At 39.2% G+C, this 24,161-nt stretch overlaps 1 protein-coding gene across 3 annotated transcripts in view; it reads left to right on the plus strand.

Annotated features, from left to right (window-relative positions):
* Positions 1-24,161, plus strand: part of NR3C2 (nuclear receptor subfamily 3 group C member 2) — a 220,759-nt gene that overhangs the window by 100,244 nt on the left and 96,354 nt on the right. For all 3 annotated transcript variants that reach the window (XM_074823833.1, XM_074823834.1, XM_074823832.1), the window contains exon 3: positions 21,764-21,903. In XM_074823833.1, the coding sequence (XP_074679934.1) occupies positions 21,764-21,903 (140 nt within the window). The remainder of the gene's footprint in view (positions 1-21,763; positions 21,904-24,161) is intronic.

The following is a 24,161-nucleotide window of genomic DNA, read 5'->3' on the forward strand; positions in this document are numbered from 1 at the left end:
GTAATGTTTAGAAAGAGGAAAAAATGGTTGCGGGGTGGGAGTTGTCTTTCTTTTTAACTGGTATCTTAACTTTTCTAAGCATATCCTTTTAATATTTGATTTCTTATAACTTTTGAACATCTTGCCTGGGATCGTCCTAGTCATTATCTTTTTTTTTGTAAGGGAAAATATTGGCATAATTTACTGAAACCAGTCTCAGTTTGGTCATTGTAGGATTTCCTAGTACAGGATATTTTTGCCAGCTCCAAAGTGTTTTCTTTACTTAAGCATCAGGTTGTTAATACAAACCCAACAGGTGCTGCTTCTGAATTACGGATGAATTACGAATGATTATACAGTCACTTTAGTTTAAGTAAAGGTCTAGGATAAAATGCTTTGGGTTATTCTCAGAAGTAAGCTTCAGCAGATAGCCACAAATGCCAAAGACAGTAGTTTTACTTTACTGCAGGCATTGCATATATGATTTCTGGCTGAGGTGGGAAGAGGAAAAACTAGCTCCAAGTTTTGTATTTTGACAAAGAAATCTAGAAAAAACCAGGAGAATTTTATAGAAAAAATATATGAACTTATAGTGCAGTATATTCAAACAATGATGACACACTTAAGGAAAAAAACAGATATTTTTATCCAGTGAATCCCACATTTCTGAATTCACCATAGCCAGGGCTATCAAGATGGCATTGCTGATAGCAAATAAAACTCAAAGGCAAGTTTCTGCCTCAAATACACTTATCTTTGTAATAGCCTAATGTGTCAATTCTACTCTTAAAGGGTAAATATTTTACATACCTGACATCTGAGCCCTTTAAATCCTATTCAGAGATGTGTTTAGCATGCAGAAGGGTGGAAGAAAATGTCTGAATCTTAAAAGTTTGAGAAAATAGGAAGGGAATACAAACTAAGGCAATCAGAAGAGAAAAACTGTTGAAGTGAAAGCTTAGAAGTGAAAAGTATGTAACTCCTCTAGTCTCCTTAACATACTGAAGTTTAATGCTTGAATTATGGTATAACACTGCAGCAGGGATAGTTCAATGAAAAGTAATTAGCAAATATTGACCAAAGATTGGGGAGGGAAAAGGTTTAAAACATTTTTGTGGATTCATTGCTAGCTGTAAGAGGGAGATGGAAAGAGAGCAAAGAATTGTTTGCCATCTGTGAGGTCTCCTCAGATAACTTGAAAATTAGCTATAATAGCAGTAAACATTCAGTGAAGAGAATGGCTTTCTTACGTGTTTCAATTCATACATAAGTTTACAGCGAAAGTTGTACAGCACTACAGTTAGTGCTTGTAACTTTTGCATGGGATGTTCGGTCTCTTTCTCAGTCGAGCACACACGTTCAACTTCTAGCACTTGCAGAAGTATTCTGAGTATTAAGATAACATCCTTGTCGATTTATACACAGAGGTCCTCATAGAGCAAACAAGTGATATCTCTCTCTCCCGGGGAATCAGCAGTCCTGTTGGTGCATGTATTGACGGGCTTGTTTGGAAGTTCACCAAATATGTTTAATCCAAACTGAATGGGAGTTTTGCCATAGACTGTCATGAACTTTTACAGATTTAGTATTTAACATCCTTTCAGATCTGTGAATCTCGCGGGGGGGGGGAGAAAAAGGAAAAAAAAAGACCCTACAAATTTCTTGCAGTATGCATTGTATAAAGGATAAATGATTATAAGCATATGGTACCTTTCCATGAACAGACTTGCATATGCATAAAACTTTCTTTAAAGCATGCAGAACTTCCAATATATCATTCAGACCACTAAATTAGACTTTCTGCTTTCCCCCCTCCCCTCCATGTTACAGTAATATGACAAGAGATAGGAGTAAATATACTCCTTAATTCCTTTCTTCCCTCTTTTCCCTCCCTTCTCCCAAGAGATTTCAGGGAATCATTGTTAAACATTGAGAGTAATTCTGGTTCCACAATGCATAAGATGTGAAGAGATTGCCTTTATCTGAAAGGCAAAACCTAGAAGGTTATTGGAAAATACAGGGAGAGAATAACTATATAAACGATATGGTAGTACTTTAAGGAGTTGGTCACACATCTCAACACTAATTTTGTCTTACTGGGAAGACAAGGAGAGAGCGATTTTTCTTTTAGAGGATACCTGTATGACCTATTCTGTATCTCATACACGCTCCTTGTAGTGAGTTAAGGAGGTTTGTGGTGGGTGGTGGTGGAGGATTATTCTTCTTTACTCATGTCACTTGTCCTCTACTCTTGTTAGCTCCCCACTGCAGGCTGACAGCAAACTATAACAAAACTCCAGAGTAGCTCAGAATTACATTTCAGTATCTAACCTGAGACGGTTTTGAAATGGGTCGCGTTGGCCCTAACAGGATTGGAGTTTGCAGCGTACAGCAGCTGAAAATGTCATACTTTGGCTCTGTTGCTGGGCTAAATCTCAATAGTGCCCTTTGTTATTCTGGCATATCATTTTATTTTTAGGTAGCATTGTTTATGAGGACATAGAGAAGAGGGATGGGAGACAGAGAGGAAAAGAAATGTTGTTGGACTAAGAACCTTAATGTGCAGAAGTAAGCTGGTGAAGAGTGGGATCACTAGAGTCATCCTCAGAGATCTGGACGTATGGGTGGGTAAATGTTAAGATCAAGTGTGAGCAGTAAGTTAACATCAGAGTATTTGCAATTTATAGCAAGGTTCTGCATTTATTACGTTTTCAGGTACTGACTGATCGCATGCTTTGTTGCATGAAAATGTTGTTCTGATGAACTCGCAGCAGAGGAGGATGCTGCAAAATAAAGTGAGGGCTTGAGACAGGTAAACATGCCAGACGGTATTTCAGATGGTCTCCATCATGTTATCTTCCAGGAACAAATGTGTGGGATGCAGTAGTATTTTAAGCAACAAGCTCATTTGGACTAACATAACTACATGCATTTGAAACAACTGGGTAGACAATAATTTAGAAGGTGCAGTTCAGTAACAATTTGACAGGTAGTGCTTTAGTGTCGCTCATCAATCTGATAATTTAGTTATGAAATTTTTTTGCAGTGTGTCCAAAATATCTCTGCCTGGTAGAGCATCAGATGAGATGGTTTCTTGGGTACTTTTAATAAGGAAATTGCAGAAAACTGGGAATGAAGGGCACAGCTTCAAGTAGTAGTGATTATTTTACAGATGTGAATTTCTTGAAACACTTGAGGACTGCAGTAATACAGAAGTGATGTATATAATCTTTCTGTACTATCAGTAATAATCAGAGCAGCTCAGAGGATTCTTCAAGAGTTTAGCAACTCAATGGTTGATACAAGTCAGGCCAGGCCAGGTTTGCCATCCCCCACCTGCTTAGTATAATCAGAAGAGAATAATTTTGCCACTTCTTCACTTAAATTATTCAGAGTGCAGAATTATTCCCAGTAGCATTTTGGAGGTAAAGGGAAGCCCTAGCAGAGGTTCTCCCTTACGAGAGGAGCCACCTGGAAGCAGCACCCAGTCCCCGATTCCCTGCCAGTCTTCAGGCTGCACCCACCCTGGCTCTGTGCAGCGAGAGAGCGGAAGCATATGCATGACTAGGGTAAAAGGGCACAGAAATAAGAGATGGAAAAGATCTGCAGGACTATCTTAACTACATTTCTGTCAATGAGACATTGTTTCCTACAATACAGTCTTAAATCCTTTCTTCATTAAAATTTTAAACCACTCAGCTCCAGAGTAAAATGCTTCTGTTCTTTTCTCCTTAAAAAATAATGCGCATGTGTCTACTGAAATTGCACTATTATATTTTAAAAATACCTTAACAGGCTGGTTTCTAATGAGCAATTCTTTTCTGATAGCGGTGCACTTTTTCTGGAGCAGTGGAACAGCTCATAAATAGTTAATTGGAGTGATAGCCATACTTGTGCACTTGAGTAACAGTCTTGTGGATAACTTCTCAATCATGCAAACAGGCGCACTGCAGCCTTATCAGGAACAGCAACAATATGTCAAATTTTGAAGAGGAACGGGAGTCACCGACAAACTTTCCCATCTAGTTCTGATTAAATATAAAGCTGAAGTGTATTTGCTTGAGACAACAGTACCCAAAGCGATCTAGATTTTTTCCTGTAAACTTTTTTTTAGGACATGATACCCATTAAAATACATTTGGACTAAGTTAAAATGTTGAAGTCCTTGCTTTATATAAAAGATTGTGTGTTTCTTTTACATGGGCTGTATTTCAGCTGTTCAGTTTATAGTTTATCCTTGTCTTCTCTTTCACAGCATTGGCATTTAAATATGTATATCATGTTTTGTTAATAATGTGGCAGTGAATTGAATTACTGTACTTTTAATGAAAGCTCTTCAGGTTTAATGAGTAAAGAAATAATGTAAAATATAATAACCCAAGTCTTAATATTTTCTTGATCACAAGTCAAGCCTTCTATATAATTTATTAAAGTAGCATAATGTCCTTAAATTTGAGGTCAAGATTTTGCAGGCTTAGCAGAGATTTTTATGCATAAGGGAAAGATGAAACTTTAAAAATATTATTTCAGCACTTTCATAATTCAGGATTGTGACCTCATGCTCTAAGAATAGTTATGGCACATCACAATCAGCAATTTATCAATATTCATTCATAGATGACTTAGACTCTCTTCGTATCATAGTTTGGTTTCTTTTCATGCAACCATAGTAACCTTAAGATAGCTAGTAAATGCCTGAAGTAGCACAGCCAGTTGCGTTATTTATTTGGGGGGGCTTTAACCAGTGTCTGCAGTATTTATGAAAGCCACTTTTATTCTTTTCTCTTCCTGTATTTTGATTTAGTTGTTATACCTTCTGCTGCCAGTTGGGACCAGTGTTTTTTAGGAGCTACCACAGTGACCACAGGCAGCCCCCAGGGGCCTGCGTTTGCGGCTGCCTGGTAGAAGCTTATCAGCTATGCTTTGACTGTGGCCACCATGAATTTGTTGTGGCTGCATGAGTGGTTCCTGCAAAAACCTTGGGGGGTTGCTATTGGTTTAAACCATAACTATAATGGCAGAAAAGGCATGAGAACTTACATGAGCTTCTATGGCTGTTTAAAACTTGTCTGTGGCAGTAGTGTTGCATCGGTCCATAGTCAAGAGGATCAAGCACTGAGAGACAGCTACAAGGAAATCCCAAATCAGTGGCATGAACGCTTCAGTTTATTAAAATATCCATCTGGCATCTCTGACAAAGCATTAAATGAAGTTCTCCAGCCTACCTCCCCAAGAGCAGCTGGCAGTAAAATAGCACAGACTCTTTTATCTGTCCTGTAAATACTGCAGAGAAGGCCAGCAGGCACTCCTGATAATTCTGCTAGAGAAGTTGGTCAGAGGGCACCACCTGGCCTGACGAAGGCACAACCGTTTACAGCCATCAAGGACAAGATGATGATTCCTCAGAAGTTCAAGGATGCAGAGATTCAACTCTACAAAAAGAACAGAGCTCATGCTTTGGAAACTGGTGTAATCATTCACTTCTTGCAGGAAAAAGAAACTTCTACCTTTGCTGTAATAACGGTCAGCAGATCTGGAGGTTTGGTTTGGTTGAGGAACAGTTAATGCAATTTTGCAGCCAAGGAAATCTCAGAAAAGCTGAGAATAAAAGCCTGTATATGGTCTTTGTCAAGTAAACCAAAGCCTGTAATACCATTAATCTCAAGGGTTTCTTCAGGCTTCAGCAAAATTCAGCTGTTCAGGCAAGCTCTTGAATTGGCAACTCTGGCGAATGTTTTCAATCAAGGCAGAACATTGCAGGTTTTTGCTGTCAGAAGGGCATGAAGTAAGGCTTCATCCCCACCCTGATCTGCCTTGGTATCCTGTAGGCAGAGCTGGTTCTTGATGTGTTTGGAGACTGCAATAGGGGAAACTGCATACCATGTTACAGGATTGGGGGAATTCTCAACTTCCAGCGATTTTTGCATCAAATCCAAGGTCACACAGCTGATAACCTGCAGCCTGCTCTCTGCCAGTGACTGCAGTTGGTTCCCAAATGATTGAGAGCCAGGAGGGACTGACTCTCCAGATTATTCTGCCAAACAGCTTGGCCTGAGAACTTTCGCGAGGAAAACTGAGGTCCTGCTTCATCCTTGCTCTGCTAGAAAACGTGCACGTTAGCAGCGCAGGCTTGACATTTGCGGGCAATTTCTGCTATTTTTGCGGCAAGCTGCCCGAGCACTGCACTTGACAACGCAGTCACGAAAGAGGATAACAAAAGGCAGAGCAGCATTTGCGAGATTGAAGCAGTGTTGCTGGAATGAAAGAAGTGCTGAACTTCAAACAAGTGCTTGGTATGCATTTACTTATATTAACATTCCTCTGTATGACTGTGAAATTTGGATAACAACCTTGTTTCTTCCAAGCATTAACCAGTTCCTCTTGGACAGTCTTTGAGCCCTTGCTTGTGTAAAAGGCCTGGAAAAGGTTTTAGGTGTCAAGTTCTTGAAGTGTTTTCAAATACTCAGCTTAGAAACATTATTTTTATAGATACAGGAGCACAGATACAGATTTTCAAAGAGAAGGATGGGTGATGTGCTGCCTGAAGCCACGTTCTATGGACTCATTAAAATCAGAACGGCCCTGAGGCAAGTCCAGGAAATACTGCAAGGATGTGTTCAAGGAAGGTCCACATTTGGAGTCCAAAACCACACAAAAGACAACGACACTATCCACTGTGGTCAAGCTTTTGCAGATTCAGTAACTAGACTTCTATGGGTGTATGCAAAACTAGAACATACTACTTGGGGCAAACAAGCGAAACAAAAATATGTGAATCAGATGAGTATCTGTGGCTGTTAACGTGCTGCAAAAATGGGTTAATTTCTTGCAAACTTAAGTCAAAAAAAGCAAACTCTTCCTACATGGAATAGTAAGATTTAATGCATCATTGTAATGGCATCTCTTCTTCCAGAAGCATGCAGAAGAACTTCAGAGATGCGTAGGTATTGTTGGTAGCGCCGTTTCTAATGTGCAGCATGACAGGGCCGCCATCTTGCATGTGCCGTTTTTAGAGGAGGTGGATACTTGGCTTCAGTCATTTTGAATTACAAAAAAAAGTATAAAAGAAAGCAGTATCCGATCCGTTTGGGCCGAAGTCTTCTGCTCGCTTTGAATTGAGGAGCGGCATTTCCTCTGTGGGCAGTGTTTATGGTGGGGGTGAAGAGAGGAGTTGAGGGCTGCGGTACCCCAGCACAGCTACCCGTGAGCTTAATTCAGATGAGCTGGGGCCAGGGCTGCCAACAAGATTTGTAATTGCTGGTTTCACTGACGCTAAATTAGTTTGGAATCAAATATTCACTCCTGCCACAAAGTGAGAGTCCCCACCCCTTTCCCTGAAGAGGCCTGGAGGGTACAAGGGAGAGGGCAGCTGTGCTGTGCCGGTGGCAGTGGGCTCCCCTTGGCATCAGCAGGCTCCTCTCCCAGCCCCTCACTCCCCGGGGGGCCGCTGTGCCAGCGAGGCGGGCACCGGAGGCTGTGGACCACCAAAGGGAGAGAGGTGGCAACCTGGACAAACGAGGAGGGTCAGAAGGGTTTGTGTCGGCTCACAGGGTGTGTTTGGACGCTCAGTGGGACAGAGGGCAGGCTCTTCTGAGGGGGTTGCGTGCTTTAGTTAAGCAGATGGTGCTTTTTAAATATGCAAATATGCGTGAGGGTCCAAAGCTTTAAAGCTTTTTGAGCACTTTTTCCTGTCAAGTTATTGGTTACGGTAGCAAGTCCAGCAGAACCCTAGACAGAACCTAAAGAAATTAAGTTTTATATAACTGAGCTGTCTATGTGTTCCCACCTAATAAGTTTTGAATGTCAGCCAACTTCAACTAAATTTGACAATGGGTAGTTATTACCTCTTTCAATTTTAGCTGTTATCTCTTACCAGTTCCATTAAAATAAGTGACTGGATGAAAGAGAGGCACCCAGTTAGTGCCCCCAGTAGAGGAAAGGTGATAGTTTGCATTTTTCTCCTACTCAGCATTGCAAATGGGAAGGAGGAAGCCTTAGGAAACAAAGTTTCATTATTGCTGCCCCTGAATAGCGACCTAGTAATTAAAAAAAAAAAAAAAAAAAAGGAAACCTATTTTCATATACTTTGGAGCTCAGCACTTGCTTTATTTTTATATGTTAATTGGGAATTTGGAAGGCAGATGTGGAAACAAGGAGTTGTAGGTCTCTTAATGCTTTCTGACTGTGGTGGGCTCCTGCACCAGAAGCTGCATGGAGTGGAGTGGTTTGAAGCCTGAAGGTGTGCAAGCGGGAACAGCAGGGGCCTCTTGGATCCTCTGACCACATAATAAAGTTAAGTTACACTGTGATTGCTGCAGTGTTTGAAACCATGGGTCCTCAAAACTTCCTCTTTGTCGAGTCGTCTCCTTTCTTCCCCAAGTGCTTCTTCTGCATATTGCACACCTGTTTATAGCAGAAATAATTTCAGGGTTACAGGGGTAAAAAAAGAAAGAGCAGATTGTTTTAGAATAGGCAGAAATTCAAGGCCAGGTTGGATGGGGCTTTGAGCAACCTGGTCTAGTGGAAGGTGTCCCTGCCCATGGCAGGGGGGTGGAACTAGATGGTCTTTAAGGTCCCTTCCAACCCAAACCATTCTGTGATTCTATGAAATCACTTAATGGAGCAAAGAACGTGTGTCGTCAGGTTCTTTCTGTTTGATTTTAATTGCACTCCATGTGGGACCTGTTGTGTCAATGAGTGATATTGTGGCCTAACAATGAATGTAAATGTCGCGGTCCTTGCTATAGAAAATTGAAAGTCTGCACCACCGTCTGCATACGTGAGATCTGGGGGGTGATGACTTAGCGGGTAATAATGTTTGCTCACTCTGCTCTACACCTTGATTACTACGTAAATTGTGTAAATTTATGCTTAAGCACATAATTATTCACACTCAACTGTCAGTTTGCCTCTACAGTACTGTGCTTTTGTGCATAAACAGTTAAACATTCTTTTCCTGAAATGGGGAAGGATGGTGGTATTTTTAATTATCGTACCAGCTCTTATTCCCACTAAAGTTAAATGCAAGCTGCCTTCCAAAATCAGGGCCTGCTATATATTGCAAGAGTTTTGACAGTATGTAGCAGAGGATTTAGGAGAGGAACTGGGGTTGTGTTAGTTGCAGAACGTAACTTCCTTGGTCTGTGTTTTGCTTAATATTCCCATTTTCTTTTAGTCTTTGCTATATGGGTTTCAGCTATTTAGCCAGAGTGAGTGGTAGGTACCATACTGTGTATCATTAGTATGTGAGCAGTAGAGTGAATTTCAGCTGAATAAAAATGAATTCTTTGACTTGCAATTGTGAACATTTCTAGTTTGCCTTGACAATCCTGTCAAGACAAATTTGAACTTTGTCAGCAATTGTGATTGCTTGTGGGAGAATTACCAAAAGCCTTTGCTCTAGGTATCAGTCAGTGATTGCAGCCCTCATCTGCTATTTGACCACAATTTTCCATGGCACTCAGCAGGCTATTACTTGTCACTCTGACATATAATGGAGGGGTATTTTAATTGATTTAAAAGTTAAAATCTATAGTTATTTAATACAGTATAACTGTATTACATGTCAGCAGTTGCACTTGCTGTGAAAATAGGGAAAGGGGAGTTGAAAGGACTTGGGGTTTGGAATATTTTAAAAATACACATGCAGTTGATTTTACTTTCTAGTTTTACAGGCTATCAGTAGAATTTTTATTTAGTTAATGGGAGCAGAGATTTCCTGTTATGTAATTATTGTTGATTTTAATAGAGATTCTTGAATGTTAACTGTGCATTTAGTTTCTAAAACCCATATCTTCCAAGGTTCAATAGTACTTCTGCTCAAAAGTCTTCACTTTTGTGGCAAGCTCTGAACCAACTGCATTTTGGATCTGATGCTATTTTGTTTTATGACCTAAACATTTCCTCTGTTGTGATCTCCCAGTGTCTGAAATAGGTATAATTCTATCCAAATCCAAGGGGCATGTAAAATTAAAAGTTGCAAATCACTGTAAGGCTGTACGGCGTGAGTGCAGTTGTTGCATTTGCACACATGCAGGTTATGTGTGTGCTGGAGTACGAGATCAGATGCTCTGGCAATACTGACTCCCTAATTGTTCTTGCGGATGCAAGTATGCAGGGTCTTTCTAACTCGTGATGGTGATAATTAGTTCAAAACATCTTTTTCTATGTGACCAGTTCAAAACAAGCTCTTTTGCAAGAGAGAAGAGAGAGAGGAAGGCTCTACAAAGATGAGTGGCTCACATCTTTCTTTTCGCCCCCCTCTGCCCCCTACCCCCCCAGTCATTCAACTTACCTGGCTTTCTAAGGAAGAAGGATGGAAAGAATATCTGCATTCCTTCTACAATAGTAGGATGAGAAATAGGGCTGTTGAATACTCAGTGTATCTCACTTTTGGCCCATACTGCCTGACCCTCCACATAAACTATGGGCAAGAGAAAACAGAGGGACTCAAAGTGCACAAATAAATGTGGCAATCAACAATACCACCACCAACAGGAGTGACTGTACTTTACCTTGGTGTAAATACAAAAATAATGATCTCTGGAATTTGTCACTTTGCGTAGCAGAGGTGGGACAAGTGGAAAGTGATGTCCCTGTCTGAACTTGAGCTGCTACTTGCCATGTTCCCTGCTAATCACAATTTTTACAAGCAGATGCAAAACCTGAGAATGCTGTTTCACCTGTGACAAAATTCACAGGTTGGACTGGGATCAGAATACTTCTAAAACTTTGGTTTTTCTATCAGTGTGTTTTCTGAGAAGGTGCCACAGAGCACTTTACCAGCAGCTAGTCATTTTATGCCAAGGAGTTACTCACATACTTGCTAGAGCTGTGCCGGGTAGATTTTTGCCTCCTGAAGGTAAGGCAGGAGGAGGGTTGCATAGCTACTTGTTTGCACTGAAGAGAAAACGGGAGTGTTTTTCTTGCTCCACCCTGGTTGGTGAATACTCTTTGAAAATGCAAGAGAATCCTCTGTGGAAAGCTGGCCTTAAGGCAACAGTTTAACAGAGGAACTTCACAGTGTGCTGGTGAAGAAACATAGCGTATGGGTTATATTTGAAAACCAGGTTATACGTGGGATTGCGCACCTAGAACTTAAAGCTAGTGTATGATGAGTTTGGATTTTCTTTTGTGTTTCCAAAGCATCAACTCTTCATCCCAAGCCTTAGAGTGGCACCTTTATATCAGATACATCATTTGAAGAAAGTATGGCTAGAGAACTTGCTAAGGTATTGGAGGAAATCCAATTGCAAACTGTTGGTAAGCATCCTGAGAGTCCGAGAGACTGGGAAGTGAGTCCTGGGCGAGATGATGTTTGCAGATAGGCACAGGCAAAAGCCACTGGAGATTTGGCCAAGCAAAGAAGCCACAGCCAGAAAAATGAGGGATTGTTGCATGAGGGCCAGCTTCACCACTCAAAGAAATAGGCCACATGAAGGTCTGCCTGATATACCTGTTCCTATCCTGTTTTTCCTTCTCTGCTTTTTCCCCTTCTCCCAGAAGGTGACAGGTGTGATTCCCACATCCATGTGCCCTGTACTGCCTACTCAACGCAGGCACATTCTGCTCGCTGTAACCTTTGCGTGTTCCTGAAACGTCACGACTGACTTCTTGTTGCACTGTCGAAAGGTAGCAAAAGCCTGTGAAGGTGACACGAGGGCAGCAGTAAAGGAGGTAGAAGTGGAAATCACCCTGGTCTTTACACCTTCTGGTTTTAGGAAGATGTTTTATTGGGACTGTGGGACCAGGAAGGTGGGTGAGACAAATTTACAAACTACCCCAACATCTGTGTAGTTCCCCAACCTAGAGCTGCAAGAGTCTTCCTATTTCTTGTATCAAGTAATAATTGTATGCATTAAAACACCATGAACAGCTTAAATTTCTTAAAATGGAAAAATGTTAGTTAAAATGAAGCCTTCATTATTTCAAATAGTGGTTTTAGAAGTCACAGAAGATATTTCAAAATAATGTGACTTTTTGCCTTTTAAATATCTGTTAATTGGAGCTGGTGGTAAAGTTGGAGTTGGGCTTTTACTGTATCATCTGAAACAGGTGCCAAGCTGGAAACTTCCAGTAAAATGTAAAGCATTTTGCTTAACTTTATTAAGGATTATTACCTTTTGATTAGTAAGATCATCTTCAGTGGATTATTTCTTTTTTCAACCTTCCTTTTACAGATGCACACAGAACTTACTGCATGTTGCAAGATATTTAAGTCTGTTCATGTCAGGAATATCTCTCTCTGATAAGGGTATGGGCTTGAGCCTTATTACTCAGTTCTGCATTAGTAACTCTTACTAAATAATATTGTGAGCTGTCTGTTGCCTTTCATTCTTCCCTGCACCTTGTTTATGAAGTTTAGATTAGTGTGCAGACTTTCCTACTTCTATTTTCTGTTCCTGGGTGGAATTATAATATGGCATACACTGGTACCGTGATGCTAATACACTTTCAACATCCACACTAATTTTGTCTTGCTGAATGTGGGGGGCACAAGGGAGTTGAAAGGGCAAACTCCCCCTCTTTCCTCCCATTAGATTCTTTTGGCTCAAGCAATAATTACACATGTTGCCTTCCGAAGCCTGTGGGATTGCTCTTATGAGTAAAGGTCTGCCATACTGGGGCTTTTATTTGACAAGTTGGAAAATAGCCTTTGTTCCCATGGTAACCTTTTTTTGTGCTTTGGTGCATTTTTCCCTATGGTTTCATGGTTGCTCTGGAGGTTTTTCTTTTGTGGTATTTTAATCCCCAGTAGATTGGGGATGGCACTTCAGTTTACTTTTTGCTATCATGAAATACTGTAATTTTATCTTTTTATTTATGGAACTCTTGTAAACTTTTTGTATTGTGTGGTTAGGGCATTAATGGTATTGTGGCTTTCTCTGTAAGCATATCGTGCACTCAGAAGATAAAGCAAATAGTTTGTAAGAGGCAAGTACGTATGACTGGACCAAGCTGCTCAGAAGATAAAGCAAATAGTTTGTAAGAGGCAAGTACGTATGACTGGACCAAGCTGCTCAGTTATAAACTAGTATTTTGATACAGGTATTCCTTTAGGACTTATGCAGCCAAGCCCTTGCCAGACATACCAGGTAGATTTTTGTCTCTGCAACAGAACGGCATTTCTTAAGGTTCAGAATAGTCAATACTCCAGTCATCAATGTCATTTCAGGTTGCTGCAATAAGGGTTTCATTAAATAAAGCTTTCAAACAAAGGCAGGTATTTTTAGGAGTTGATTGTTTAGACTCTGAGGGAAGAACTTGAAAAGAGTAGTGAGCTTTGTTTGAAAAGAGGAGGCCTTATTTCTAAATACTTGTTCTTATTACTGGTAGCATCTCTCTGCATTTGACTTGTACGAATATTTTTCTTTCTTCCTTGCTTATTCATAGTTTTCTTTGTCTTAGAAGTTCTCAGTAGCAAGGCAAAGTAGTCACAGAGTCTTGTCTTGTCTGCAGTTCCTCATGGTAATGATTTCCCACTGGTACCCCCATAAGCAGGTAAACCTCACTTGAATCACTGCGTTTTATGCAGTTTTAAAATTATTGTTGACCAAGAAGGGAGCAGAGCCTCACCGAGTAAACACTATTGTGTGCTCATACAAGACTGACCAGGATGCATAATTAGTTTACATATTTTTCAGTGGCAGAAGATGAGATGGTGCTATGTAAAATGGGATTTTCAAAGTCGTGTCTCCCTTTAGTCGTGGCAGGTGCAGCAAAAGAGTTAAATTAGCTCCCTGCCCCCCAACCCCCCCCAATAGACTTTCAATAATTAACTAGATCATTTTCCAGATAAACTGTTCCTGCCTTATCTTGCTATACAATACATAGCAATTTATAATCAGCAGCACAAATACCAACATTGCATGCATTTAAACTGCACTAATTCTATAAGTGGACCAAGTATGAAAAGTTAGAACAAATGGACTGCGAGGCTTCCTGTTGTTCTCTGGCTTCCAAACTTGAAGGTTTTTTCCTGATAGGAAACTCCCCATCTAGGTTAACCATTCAATTTCAATAGATAACTATACTTATGTACTAAAAAAACTGCAGAGCAAGTAAATTTTGTTTCCCTGGGGCAGTTGGATCTTTGTACATTGTGACTGTAGTTTGAGGAGAAAAGCGCATTGCAGAAGAATATTAGGAGAACGTTATGCTTCTCTGATCACTAAACCAGTAAAAAGTAGATTTATTTTCCTAGGAGATAAGTGCTCCTCAGTTTGAGTCCACAGAACACACATTTGTTTACACTTAAGTTTATATTTTTCTGTAGTCGATAGATTATTTTGAGGTAAAATTTGGATAGCCAACTATAGTTGCTACCAAAAGATTTCAGTAGAGAAGGTCAAGGAAAAGTCAAGTCTTACAGCTGGATGTCAGCATCCACTAAGGTAAATGGAAATTGAAGTACCTTAGTACACTTGCTTCATTTTGTAAAATCAACATATGCCTTAAGGTTAAACTAAATACAGAACCTGTTCACTGGTGACTACAGCACAGGAGAACCCATCAGCTTCTATTTGCAGAATTAACACTGCAATTTAAATGCTTTATTAAAATCATAAGTGTGGGGTTTTTTTTGGTTTTTTTTTAAGATTTTGGGGGGCTTGGGAGAAAGGGTGGAGCCTTTTCTGTTATCAGTGCACGTCAGAGTTTGCTTGTTATCATAATTAAGATCCAGGTATGGAAGTGTGATATATGACCCTTAGGCATTGCTAAATAAAGTAACTTAACGTGAAAGCTGGAGCTGCTGCGGAAAGAAACCATCTGATTTCTCAGTTTGCTTTCTCTTAACTAAATGTGCTTTCCCTTCTGATACCTATATATTTCATCATACTAAGCATTTCTTAAGAGAAAAAAAGAAGTATAAATACTGGATTAATTTTGTAAACTATATATTTGTATTAGGGTTGTAGTGTTTGAAGTTCAAACAATTGAAAGTTTTCCATCTTCGAACAGAATACCTCTGTGCTTTAAAAAAAAGATAATTGAGACTGACCACTGAATTAAATGTAGTGCCACAGCTACTGAATTTTAGGGGTTTGGGTTTTTTTAATTTCTTAAAAAATATACCTTCAAAGTTGCAGATGGGAAAAGAAGTTTATTTTGGTGAGATACTGGTCCAGTTTTTTAAATTACAGTAGGTAATAGTGGATTGCATGAGTTCTTCGTTGTCAGCTGAAACAAAGCAAACAAAACTGAATAAATGGCAATCAAAGTAAGAGCTTCAGGATCCTGAAGTTTGGGACATTTAAAAAATAATTGATTGATAACACAGGAAGGCACTATTTTCTAGGTCCTTTTTCTTCCTTAATTGAATTCCCTGAATACTTCACATTGAAAATGTATTTTCAATGGATGCTTTTGTTATCTTTGTTATTCTAGTAGAGAGAAGACATTAAAGAAAAAAAAATAATTCTTTCCCTAACCACTTATATTACTTATGGCCTGGTACAATACTCCAGATGTCAGAGTAAGCGTGCACTGCTTCAGATGTTATTCTTATGTCATCCATAATACGCACTAAAGTACACAGTTAGCTTTCCTAAAATATTTAGTGCTTGTTCAAGATTTGAGTCTTAAACTTTTTGTTTGTTGGTGTTTTTTTTAAGGTTTAGTCTTGAAAAAAATAATCTTAGCCTTTTTATAAGGCTGCAGATATAAGAGTTGGTAGTGGCCATGAGAGTCCTGTTGTTTTATCCAAGGAAACATAACTGTTTCTGCAATGTCTGTCTTCATCTCTGTAGGAGCAGGATAATGCCCAGAGAAACTCAGCCAGCAGAATTTGAAGCTAGGTTATTTAGCAATTTGTAAGCCTCTCTGCCAAATGTCAGAGGGTAAATGTTGCTCCACCTGCATGCAGGGGTGTTGCTGCTGAGGCTCAGGGGCATTTTGGTTTCAGCTTAGGTCCTTCCTTAGCTCCACATTCATGAGGTCCCATGTGACTGCCTTCTCCCCAAAAATCTGATCATCTCTGCACCTTTTCACTTCTCTATGCTTTCTTGGTCTGCTCACAAGAAGATTGGTTTATATAGTCTGACATTTAAGAAATACCATTTTCCAGTCTGCTAATCTGCTTTATGCAAGTAGTTACAAGAGAGAGCCAGGGTGCCTTCCTGCAGTGAAACTTTTTAAAAATTTTGGGCTATGCATGGCAAAACTGATAGTGGTCAAACCTTAATTGACAGTTAGAACTAGCAGCAAAATCTGGGAGATGCTGCTGGTGGAGGTCCTGACCAACATAATTGTGTAGTGGTCAAATAATCTGTTGGACAACTTTTGACCAGTATAACATCTTCTAAGTAACTAGTAGAATTATCTCAGGCAGTTAAATTACTGTTTTTATGTGAACAGGCACAAAAATAATGGAGGTAATGTGAAGAGGAGATGCTTATGCTATCTTCTGTGATGGCTGAGTGAATGATGAGTTAGAAAAAGAAGATAAGGGGATAGCTGCTAGAGAAGTGGCCAGTCAAAGGAAGCATTTAGGGATGTGAGATCAGCTGTGGAAACCAGGAAGAATTCAGGGAACTGGTTGGAGGGAGAAAGGAGTATATTTCCAGGGTAGCATAAATTTGGTAATCAGTCTCTTGATCTTAGTGCCAGGTTACAAGGAATTGTGTTGTCATTCAGTGTGGGAGTTTCTTCTCTCCCTTGGGGGCATGGGCTGGCCTGCTGCATTGAGGATGGTGAGGGCCAAGTGTGTGGGTGTGCTGCTGCAGTGGCACGACAGGCTCAGTGGCGCCAGGGCTCTTGGGCTGCTCTTGGCCAACTCTTGACCGCCTCCTGACCATCTGAGCTTCCTTGGGTGTGAAAGGTGGGCCAAGCTCCAGTCTCCATGCCCAGCCAGACCGTCCACGTCATGGTTGTGAAATACCATTGAAATATACAGTTCTTGTTTTGGGCCACAGGAAACTAAACCTAGTTTCAGTATCTGTGTGTGCAAACTTAAGGATCATGTTTTCATGTGCCAGTCCCCAGTAGAAGATAACTCTCTCTGGAGGTTACACCCCTTCAGAAATTAGATGAGAGGGTAGAAGGAAGTCTCTGCATCTTGAGTCTCCTGATTATTCTTCCTCTTAAAGATTTTTTTTTTTTTTTCTTTTGGTGAAGATATGATGCTGATCTCAAGTTCTTTTCACCTTTGTTTTCGCATAACATTTTTGAGGTGTACTCAGCTTCCTTCTGTTTGTTTTACTACCAGAAAATTTCTGTATGAAGAAGAAAAGTCAATGATGTGGAATTAAAAAGGACTCATCTAGATCTCATAATAATAAAAGCGCTTGGAACAAATGAGTTTGGGATTCATATTGTGGCTTATGCTTCTTTGGAGTGCTTCATTTTATCATCGGAGAGGAGGCATCATTTGTTTAAACTATGCTCCTGTATGACATCTGGTTTGAAAAGCATAATAACCTATATAATCAGCTTTTAAAATGCTGGATTATCTGTGGGTTTATTGACTCTTCTTTACAAAATCTGTTATTTCTAATTAATTCTCCATATAACTATTACTAAAGCCAACTTGCAGACACACAAATGAGCTTGATGGCAATGGCTAGTCAAGGTCAGCATTTAACTGCCAGCATTTGCGCTGTTGAGGATAATAAATCAGGCTTATTCCTAATCACATACCCTACAACGTGACAAATGTTAGTGGAGCCATCTAAGCAACCATTTTACAAATCATTTAGAAGATACATTTGGCATTGTTAAACTGCTCCATGCTGCCCTTGGCTGTAGAAGCGTTGTGATAAAATATGGATGCTTTGTTAGATCGCCTGTATTTGAATCCTGCAGAGTGTGTGTGTATCAGGGGCATGTGTTTGCTTTTTTAATTTTGTATTGGAAATGAGAGAAACATTAAAGTAATAACATCTAATCAACCTATGGAAACCACTGACTTCTGAAAGCAGTGATGAGCACCGTGGCACTATTTCATATTTCTTGTGTTTTCAGTTAGAAGCTTATGTTGGGAGTAGGTTGCTGCCCACAAGAAACTTTCTGGGTCAACTTTTCTGCCCATTGTGTGAAGGTTTTAAGAAAACCTGTTAAATATCAGAGAAATAGTTTTCAGGCTCTAATTTGGATTTGGACAAATGTGTAAACGCAGTGTTTTCACTTGGTCTGAAGTCAATCCTGATGTGGCCCACAGGTGTCATTAGATTTAGTGTGTCATTCAAATAGATACTTGGCAGTAGGCTAATTGCAGTCCAGGGGGTCGGCTGTAAAGTTCCTGATCTTTTTTTATGGTATCTGTTCTTATTTGGACCAACTCTTGTATTTTTAAAAGAGAGAATGATATATTACCTAAATAATCTAGATTATTGTAACTAAACTTCTCATCTGGAGCAAAAAATCAAACCGAGCTCAAAAAAAAAAGAACTAAAATTAATGTATGTATCTGTTATAGTCAACTGAATTTAACACTTAGTTTTTACCTGTTAAGTCTTATCTGCCTGTAACTTTTCCCACATACCACTTTACATTAGGATTACTTGATAGAAATTTATGGGATGTTTCTGTGGAAAATGAATGAAAAGGGAAATATTTAACTTGGAGTGTGCATGAAAAAAAGCACTTTCAAAGTGGGTTGGGGTTTTTTTAGTGTAGCGTTTCTCCCTCTACATATTATAGGATATAGAGCTCTACTGATTAATTAAATAATTGGCTTAATAAAAGCGATGAATAAATAAAGTGTTTTTCTGTGTCATAAACACTGGATATCTGGCCTTGAAACGAGGGCAGAGAGGTAGTTTGCTCACCAGTCAGATCTTGATGCAAATCTTGTTCACCATGGGTAAGTCGCTGAGAAAGGAATGACAGCTTGAATGTAAGATAGATTCAGGAGGAAAAGGTGTAACCATCCATGCGTGCCTTGTTGAGAAAGGAAACCTACCATGGAGAGAATGACTTAATCTGAGGCTTAGCAGTATGATTTGAGCATATTTTTTTGATTCAGCCTTTTATTATTTGCAGGTATGTACAAACACCGCTTTACCTTTATATGAGGTATTATAACAACATTTTGAATTGACAAATACTTTGGTGTAGCATGGGTGAAAGAGGATATAAGAGATTTTAAAAACAAGCCAAATATTGTTCATTAGAAGACAATTGTAGCTAGAACTGGCAGAAGTTGGAGGAGATTTAAGTACCAACAGCTGATATCAATGTTTCTTTGCAATAGAGTGTTTGAGAATTGCTCCATGTTGGATACTCCTCTTACGAATTAAAATACCTCATTTGTGTTTTAACCTATTCCACTTCTTAAAGGATCTATGGGAGTTAATTGAATTTTATTTCAGAATGTTAAGTTTCCACCTGTGATGCTGTGGCTGAGTAGTTGAATACATGCTTTGTATTCAAGCTGTACCTTCAACTTTCAGTTATATTCAAGCCCTTCATTTAGAGAAGCACTGTATAAAATGTGCTATAGATTATGTCTTAGGTAGGCATTCAATAATTGTGGATTGACTGGTGTCGCAACGTGTCTTTACTGGCTTTTTTTACCCAATAATTCTGTGTAAGTAAAATTTTGTAGGGTAGCTTGTATCTAAAAAAAGACTCTCCCACCTTCTTCAAATCCTACATGACAATTTATTTTTAACTAAAAATAATACATACTTTATATATATAGTATGTATATATATAGAGAGAGTGTATGTGTCTGTGTGTGTGTATATATATAAAAATAAAAAAACATGCATGCTGCTGTGATACCCTGGAAACCTCCATTTTTCCACAGGAAGAGCTCTATAAGAGAATTACCTTTTTCACATATTAAAAATATACTGACCTTTTTCAGGGTTGAAAGACTAGGAAAATTTTTGCTAGTCTTACGAAGAAATGGGAACATGCAGCATCAAAATTACAAATGCCCCAAGACATTTTGGTGGTATGTCAGAATTCAAATGTTTCCCTTCTCAGACAAAATACCACCATTTGAAATGAAAAAAACTAGAATTTTCAAGGAGTTAATTCTCCAGGTTATTGACATTTTCTCTAGAAAGCAGACACATTTTGAGGAATTTTGTTTAATGAGAGGCTTAACGTTTTTCACACAGTATAAAATGTGCTAGAGGGAGAAATGCCCATTCGTTGCCTAAACAAATCCAAATGCAGAGCTGAATACCAGCACAGTCTTGGCATATCCTGAAGAAGGTACCTTTCCTTAGGGGTAGATTAACGTGGTGTGCATAGCTATGGCTATGACTTGAGCACACAGAACTTATTTTAACATAGATTTGGTGCGGCTTTCCTTTGTCTCTAACAGAGGAGCTAATCACATCACCTAGCAATTATCAAGTAGTGTGATGTTATGTAATGAAAGTATAAATAGCACGAGGACTAAAACTAGTAAATCTAACAGACTATCGAGCAGACAGGAGCAGGAATACTATTTGGAATATTTGATTAGCATCTGAATGCTGTCATTTAAAAAGACATTTAGATTTGATGTTACAGCTACAGGCCAGGCGAGTTGCGGTCCTTGATCTGGAGTGGCATTTGTGCTGTGCCCCTGGACAAATCACTTGGCCTCTGTATACCTCTTTAAAGGAAGATAGAAAATTGAAAAAAGGCAAGGGTGCATACTTGAATTTTCTTAAGCAAGCTGGTAATCTTATGTTTGAATTAAGACTGCCTGTGACTGACTGACAAATAGCCTGTGACCTGCAATTTGAACCATGAGATTATTTCACCACCAGTGTAAAGTCTCTTAGGATTGTTTTTGTAGTTGTTTGGCAGCATTCAGAGAGATAACGTGTGAAGAAATGCAAGAGGTCACATTTACCTGAAGAAGAGAGCCTGTGTGGAAAGACTCTCCCCAGCCCTCTGGAGGCGTGGGAGGGATCCAAAGCTTTCATCTCCTTCAGTATCTGGCACGTTTCTCTGAGCGTGCCGATTCCATTAGGGTGGCATTTCCAATTCCTGGGGGAAGAAGGGAGGGAGGAGACTCTCACTGCATCATGAAATGTGACTTGGTTTTGAAGATTGCTGCCTTTTAGAGTTGCCAGTGGAAAATACTTCCTAAAGATACCTTCAGAGAGTCATGGTTTTAAAAAAGCCAGCAACAGAAATGCACCGTCTTTTTAGAGGGCAGTAGATGGTTGAAGCTAGGTTTGCAAGATGAATCAGTCTGCAAAACTTCGGGATGGTTTATGAACCTCCAGTGCTGCTTTTCTTGCACCTACAGTCATACAGAAGGGTCTTCTGCACTTGCAGAATGTGAAGAGGCTTCAAAACTACTTTGGAAGTAAGCTGTTAAATTACAGAAATATTAGATGTAAGCTCAAGGACCACTGTAGTGGTAAGCAGGAATGTGGACAGGAGAGTGCATACCACTTTGCTGTTCTACTTCATAAAATAGTCTTAGCGGTTTTATTACAAGTATTCCTTAGCTGTAAAGGCTTCAAACAAACAAACAAACAGAAAGAAAATTTATAGCTATCAGGTTGCTGCCAGAGCAGTTTGTTTGTTTGTTGTTTATTTTAAGTTTTAATCATCTGCTACCAATAAATTCCCCTGCCCTTGTGGTAACTTCTCACATTAACATTGATATATTATGGGTGGTTTAAAACAGACAATAAAAATACTGCACTTACTAATTAAAGCAGTTCGTGTATTCAACCAGGCACTGCCAGAAAGAGTTGTGGTTTCCTAATTGTTAGGTGCCTTGAGCGATATACCTGTTATAAATTCTTAATTGAACTTTGCATTATGGCCAGTGTGATTTGAAATATTCATAGCTGTTTTGTTTGGTTTGGTTTTTTGACTCCAGCTCCTCATTGAGAAGTGTATCAACTGGATCTTCAAGACCTTCCAAAGTGTGTTTGGTGTGCGGAGATGAAGCATCTGGATGTCATTATGGGGTGGTTACATGTGGCAGCTGTAAAGTTTTCTTCAAGAGAGCAGTGGAAGGTAAGACAACACAAAAGAAAAAACATAACAAAAAAGAAGACAAAATATGTGTGGATTTGGGGTTTTTTTTTAATAGAAGTGTATATACACATGCATATATGTGTTCCTGTGTGTTTTCTGCCGTTCATAAAATTGTGTTGTTAATCTGAAAAAAAGAAAAAGTTGAATGAAGTCCAATTACACGTGGTGTAATTTATGTAGAATATGCCAGGGTGTTTTGCAGTGTACGCCTGCTAAAGGATGTGTTGTTTTAATTCACACCATTGCTGAATCAGTCTGCTTCTCCACCCATCCAAGTGTATTTTTGTAATTTTTAATGGACACAGATACAATTGATGTAAACATACTCCTGCTTCTCCTGTACTGGAGGATGAGTATGGTTGTCTCATCATGCTTTGGCAGCCCTATGTGACAGTACAATTCACTCAGGTGAGTTATTTCCCTGTGGGTACCTCCAGGGCTTTCGACTCAGTAGTGCATCTGCTTCGTCTTTCAGCAAAAGAGAATTGGCTTTACAGTACTGTGGTAGATTGGCGGGGAAGCAGGAATTGATCCTGATCCTTTTCTTAGAGATTGTTTTCTTCATTAAGGACTTGAACTTTTATGAAGACTGTATTTTGATAGCTTTATCACAGGAATGTTTTGCTCACATCTCCCTATTTTATGTTAATTATGGTATAGCTAGTCTTTCCTGGGCATCTCAATAGAAGGAAGTTAGGATCACTCAGAGTGTGCAGGACTTTTGGCAGGTGTTGCCTTTCTGTGACTTGGCTTGTTAGGTTAAAAGAAAATGTTTGACTCTTACAGACTTTGCAAGCAACTTCAAGTGATAAAAATCAAGTTTTTAATACCCAATAAAGAATAAAAGTTCATAGCATGCGAAGAACATAAATACAGGTTTTTCGAAGCCATTGCTGTTGAGTAGATGTTCTTACAACCACTGATGAAGCAGACAAGATCTACTTACTGTTTTATTTTCATGAAGAAAAACCTAGAAGGAAGAAAATGGGCTCTTAATACAGTGTCCAGCTTGTGCACTGAAAAGAGTGAGGCAGTATGGGATACGATTAATTTCTTCTGTGATCATTAAATCTGCCGTTGATGGCAATAAGGATTTAGCTCTCTGTTAAATAGACCTGGAGGGCTTGTGCGTCATTGAAGTCAAGACCTCATGTAATATCTCTCTATCAATCTATTTATCTATCATCAAAAGTATCAGTCTAGTTGAAATGAACTTCCCAAAGTATTAAGGACACGGAAAAGGTTTCCTCCTTCTGAAAGCATTTTCTCTTGCTGTTTGTTGTGCAATAGCTGACCTTGCTGCCTTCATTCCCTAGCTTTTTCCTTGAGGTTTTTAGTTGCTTAATGTAGCACATGAACTGGAAAACCCTGCTGGTTTTCACTGAGTGATTTGCTCCATGTGCCACATCATGGATGGCATAGAACCCCATGTCTAAGCTGGCTTCTGAGTCATGAGGATATTCTTTTGTTGTGGTGGTGGTGATGTTTTGCAGACACCTGCGCTTACTAGTGAAGTGACAGCATCTTTTGTTATTTTCCTTCCTCCTTTCCTGCCTTCCAGGAAAGCGTCCTTCCCAGTGTTGAATCACTGTAATTTCAAGCTACTGTGTATCTACATTTACCACACCCCTCTCTTTTGATGTCCTTTCTGACATAATCTGATGGATATCCCTATCCAACTTTACAGGAATTTATGAAAAATTACTAAGGATTCCCTTTAGGAGTCAACAAAGTAGCAAGACTACATTTCCAAGCCTCAAAACCCAAAATTATTGGGAAAGGATTACTCTGTAATCAGGCATAGAAATACATTTTTTTAAATTTAATTAAAATTTATCAGTAATTACTGAAAGTTTATGAGTTAAGCAAAAAAACCTCAAAAAATGAAAGACAAAATGACCCTGTCATCCCTAAAAATTGAAGATAGGCATTTTAAATTATCTTCAAATATATTTTTTTAGAATTACTATATTAATGTACATGTTCCTACCAGTGGTATGTGAACACTGTTGAAACTTCTGCTGGGTGTGCACATGACTGAGCTCTTGATGCTGCCAGTAGCATTGTTACTGTGCAAACACTGAAAATTTGGCTTGCACTTCCCTGATTTTACACATACATATATATAAGTTTGTGTGTGTGCATATATATGCGTAAAAGTACATTGTAGAGTATTAGCCAACAAAGGACATAGCAAAAACATAATATACATTTTTGTCTCCAAACATTCTGAAACT

This window comes from Strix aluco, chromosome 4 (genome assembly GCF_031877795.1).
Source record: "Strix aluco isolate bStrAlu1 chromosome 4, bStrAlu1.hap1, whole genome shotgun sequence".
NCBI lineage: Eukaryota > Metazoa > Chordata > Aves > Strigiformes > Strigidae > Strix > Strix aluco.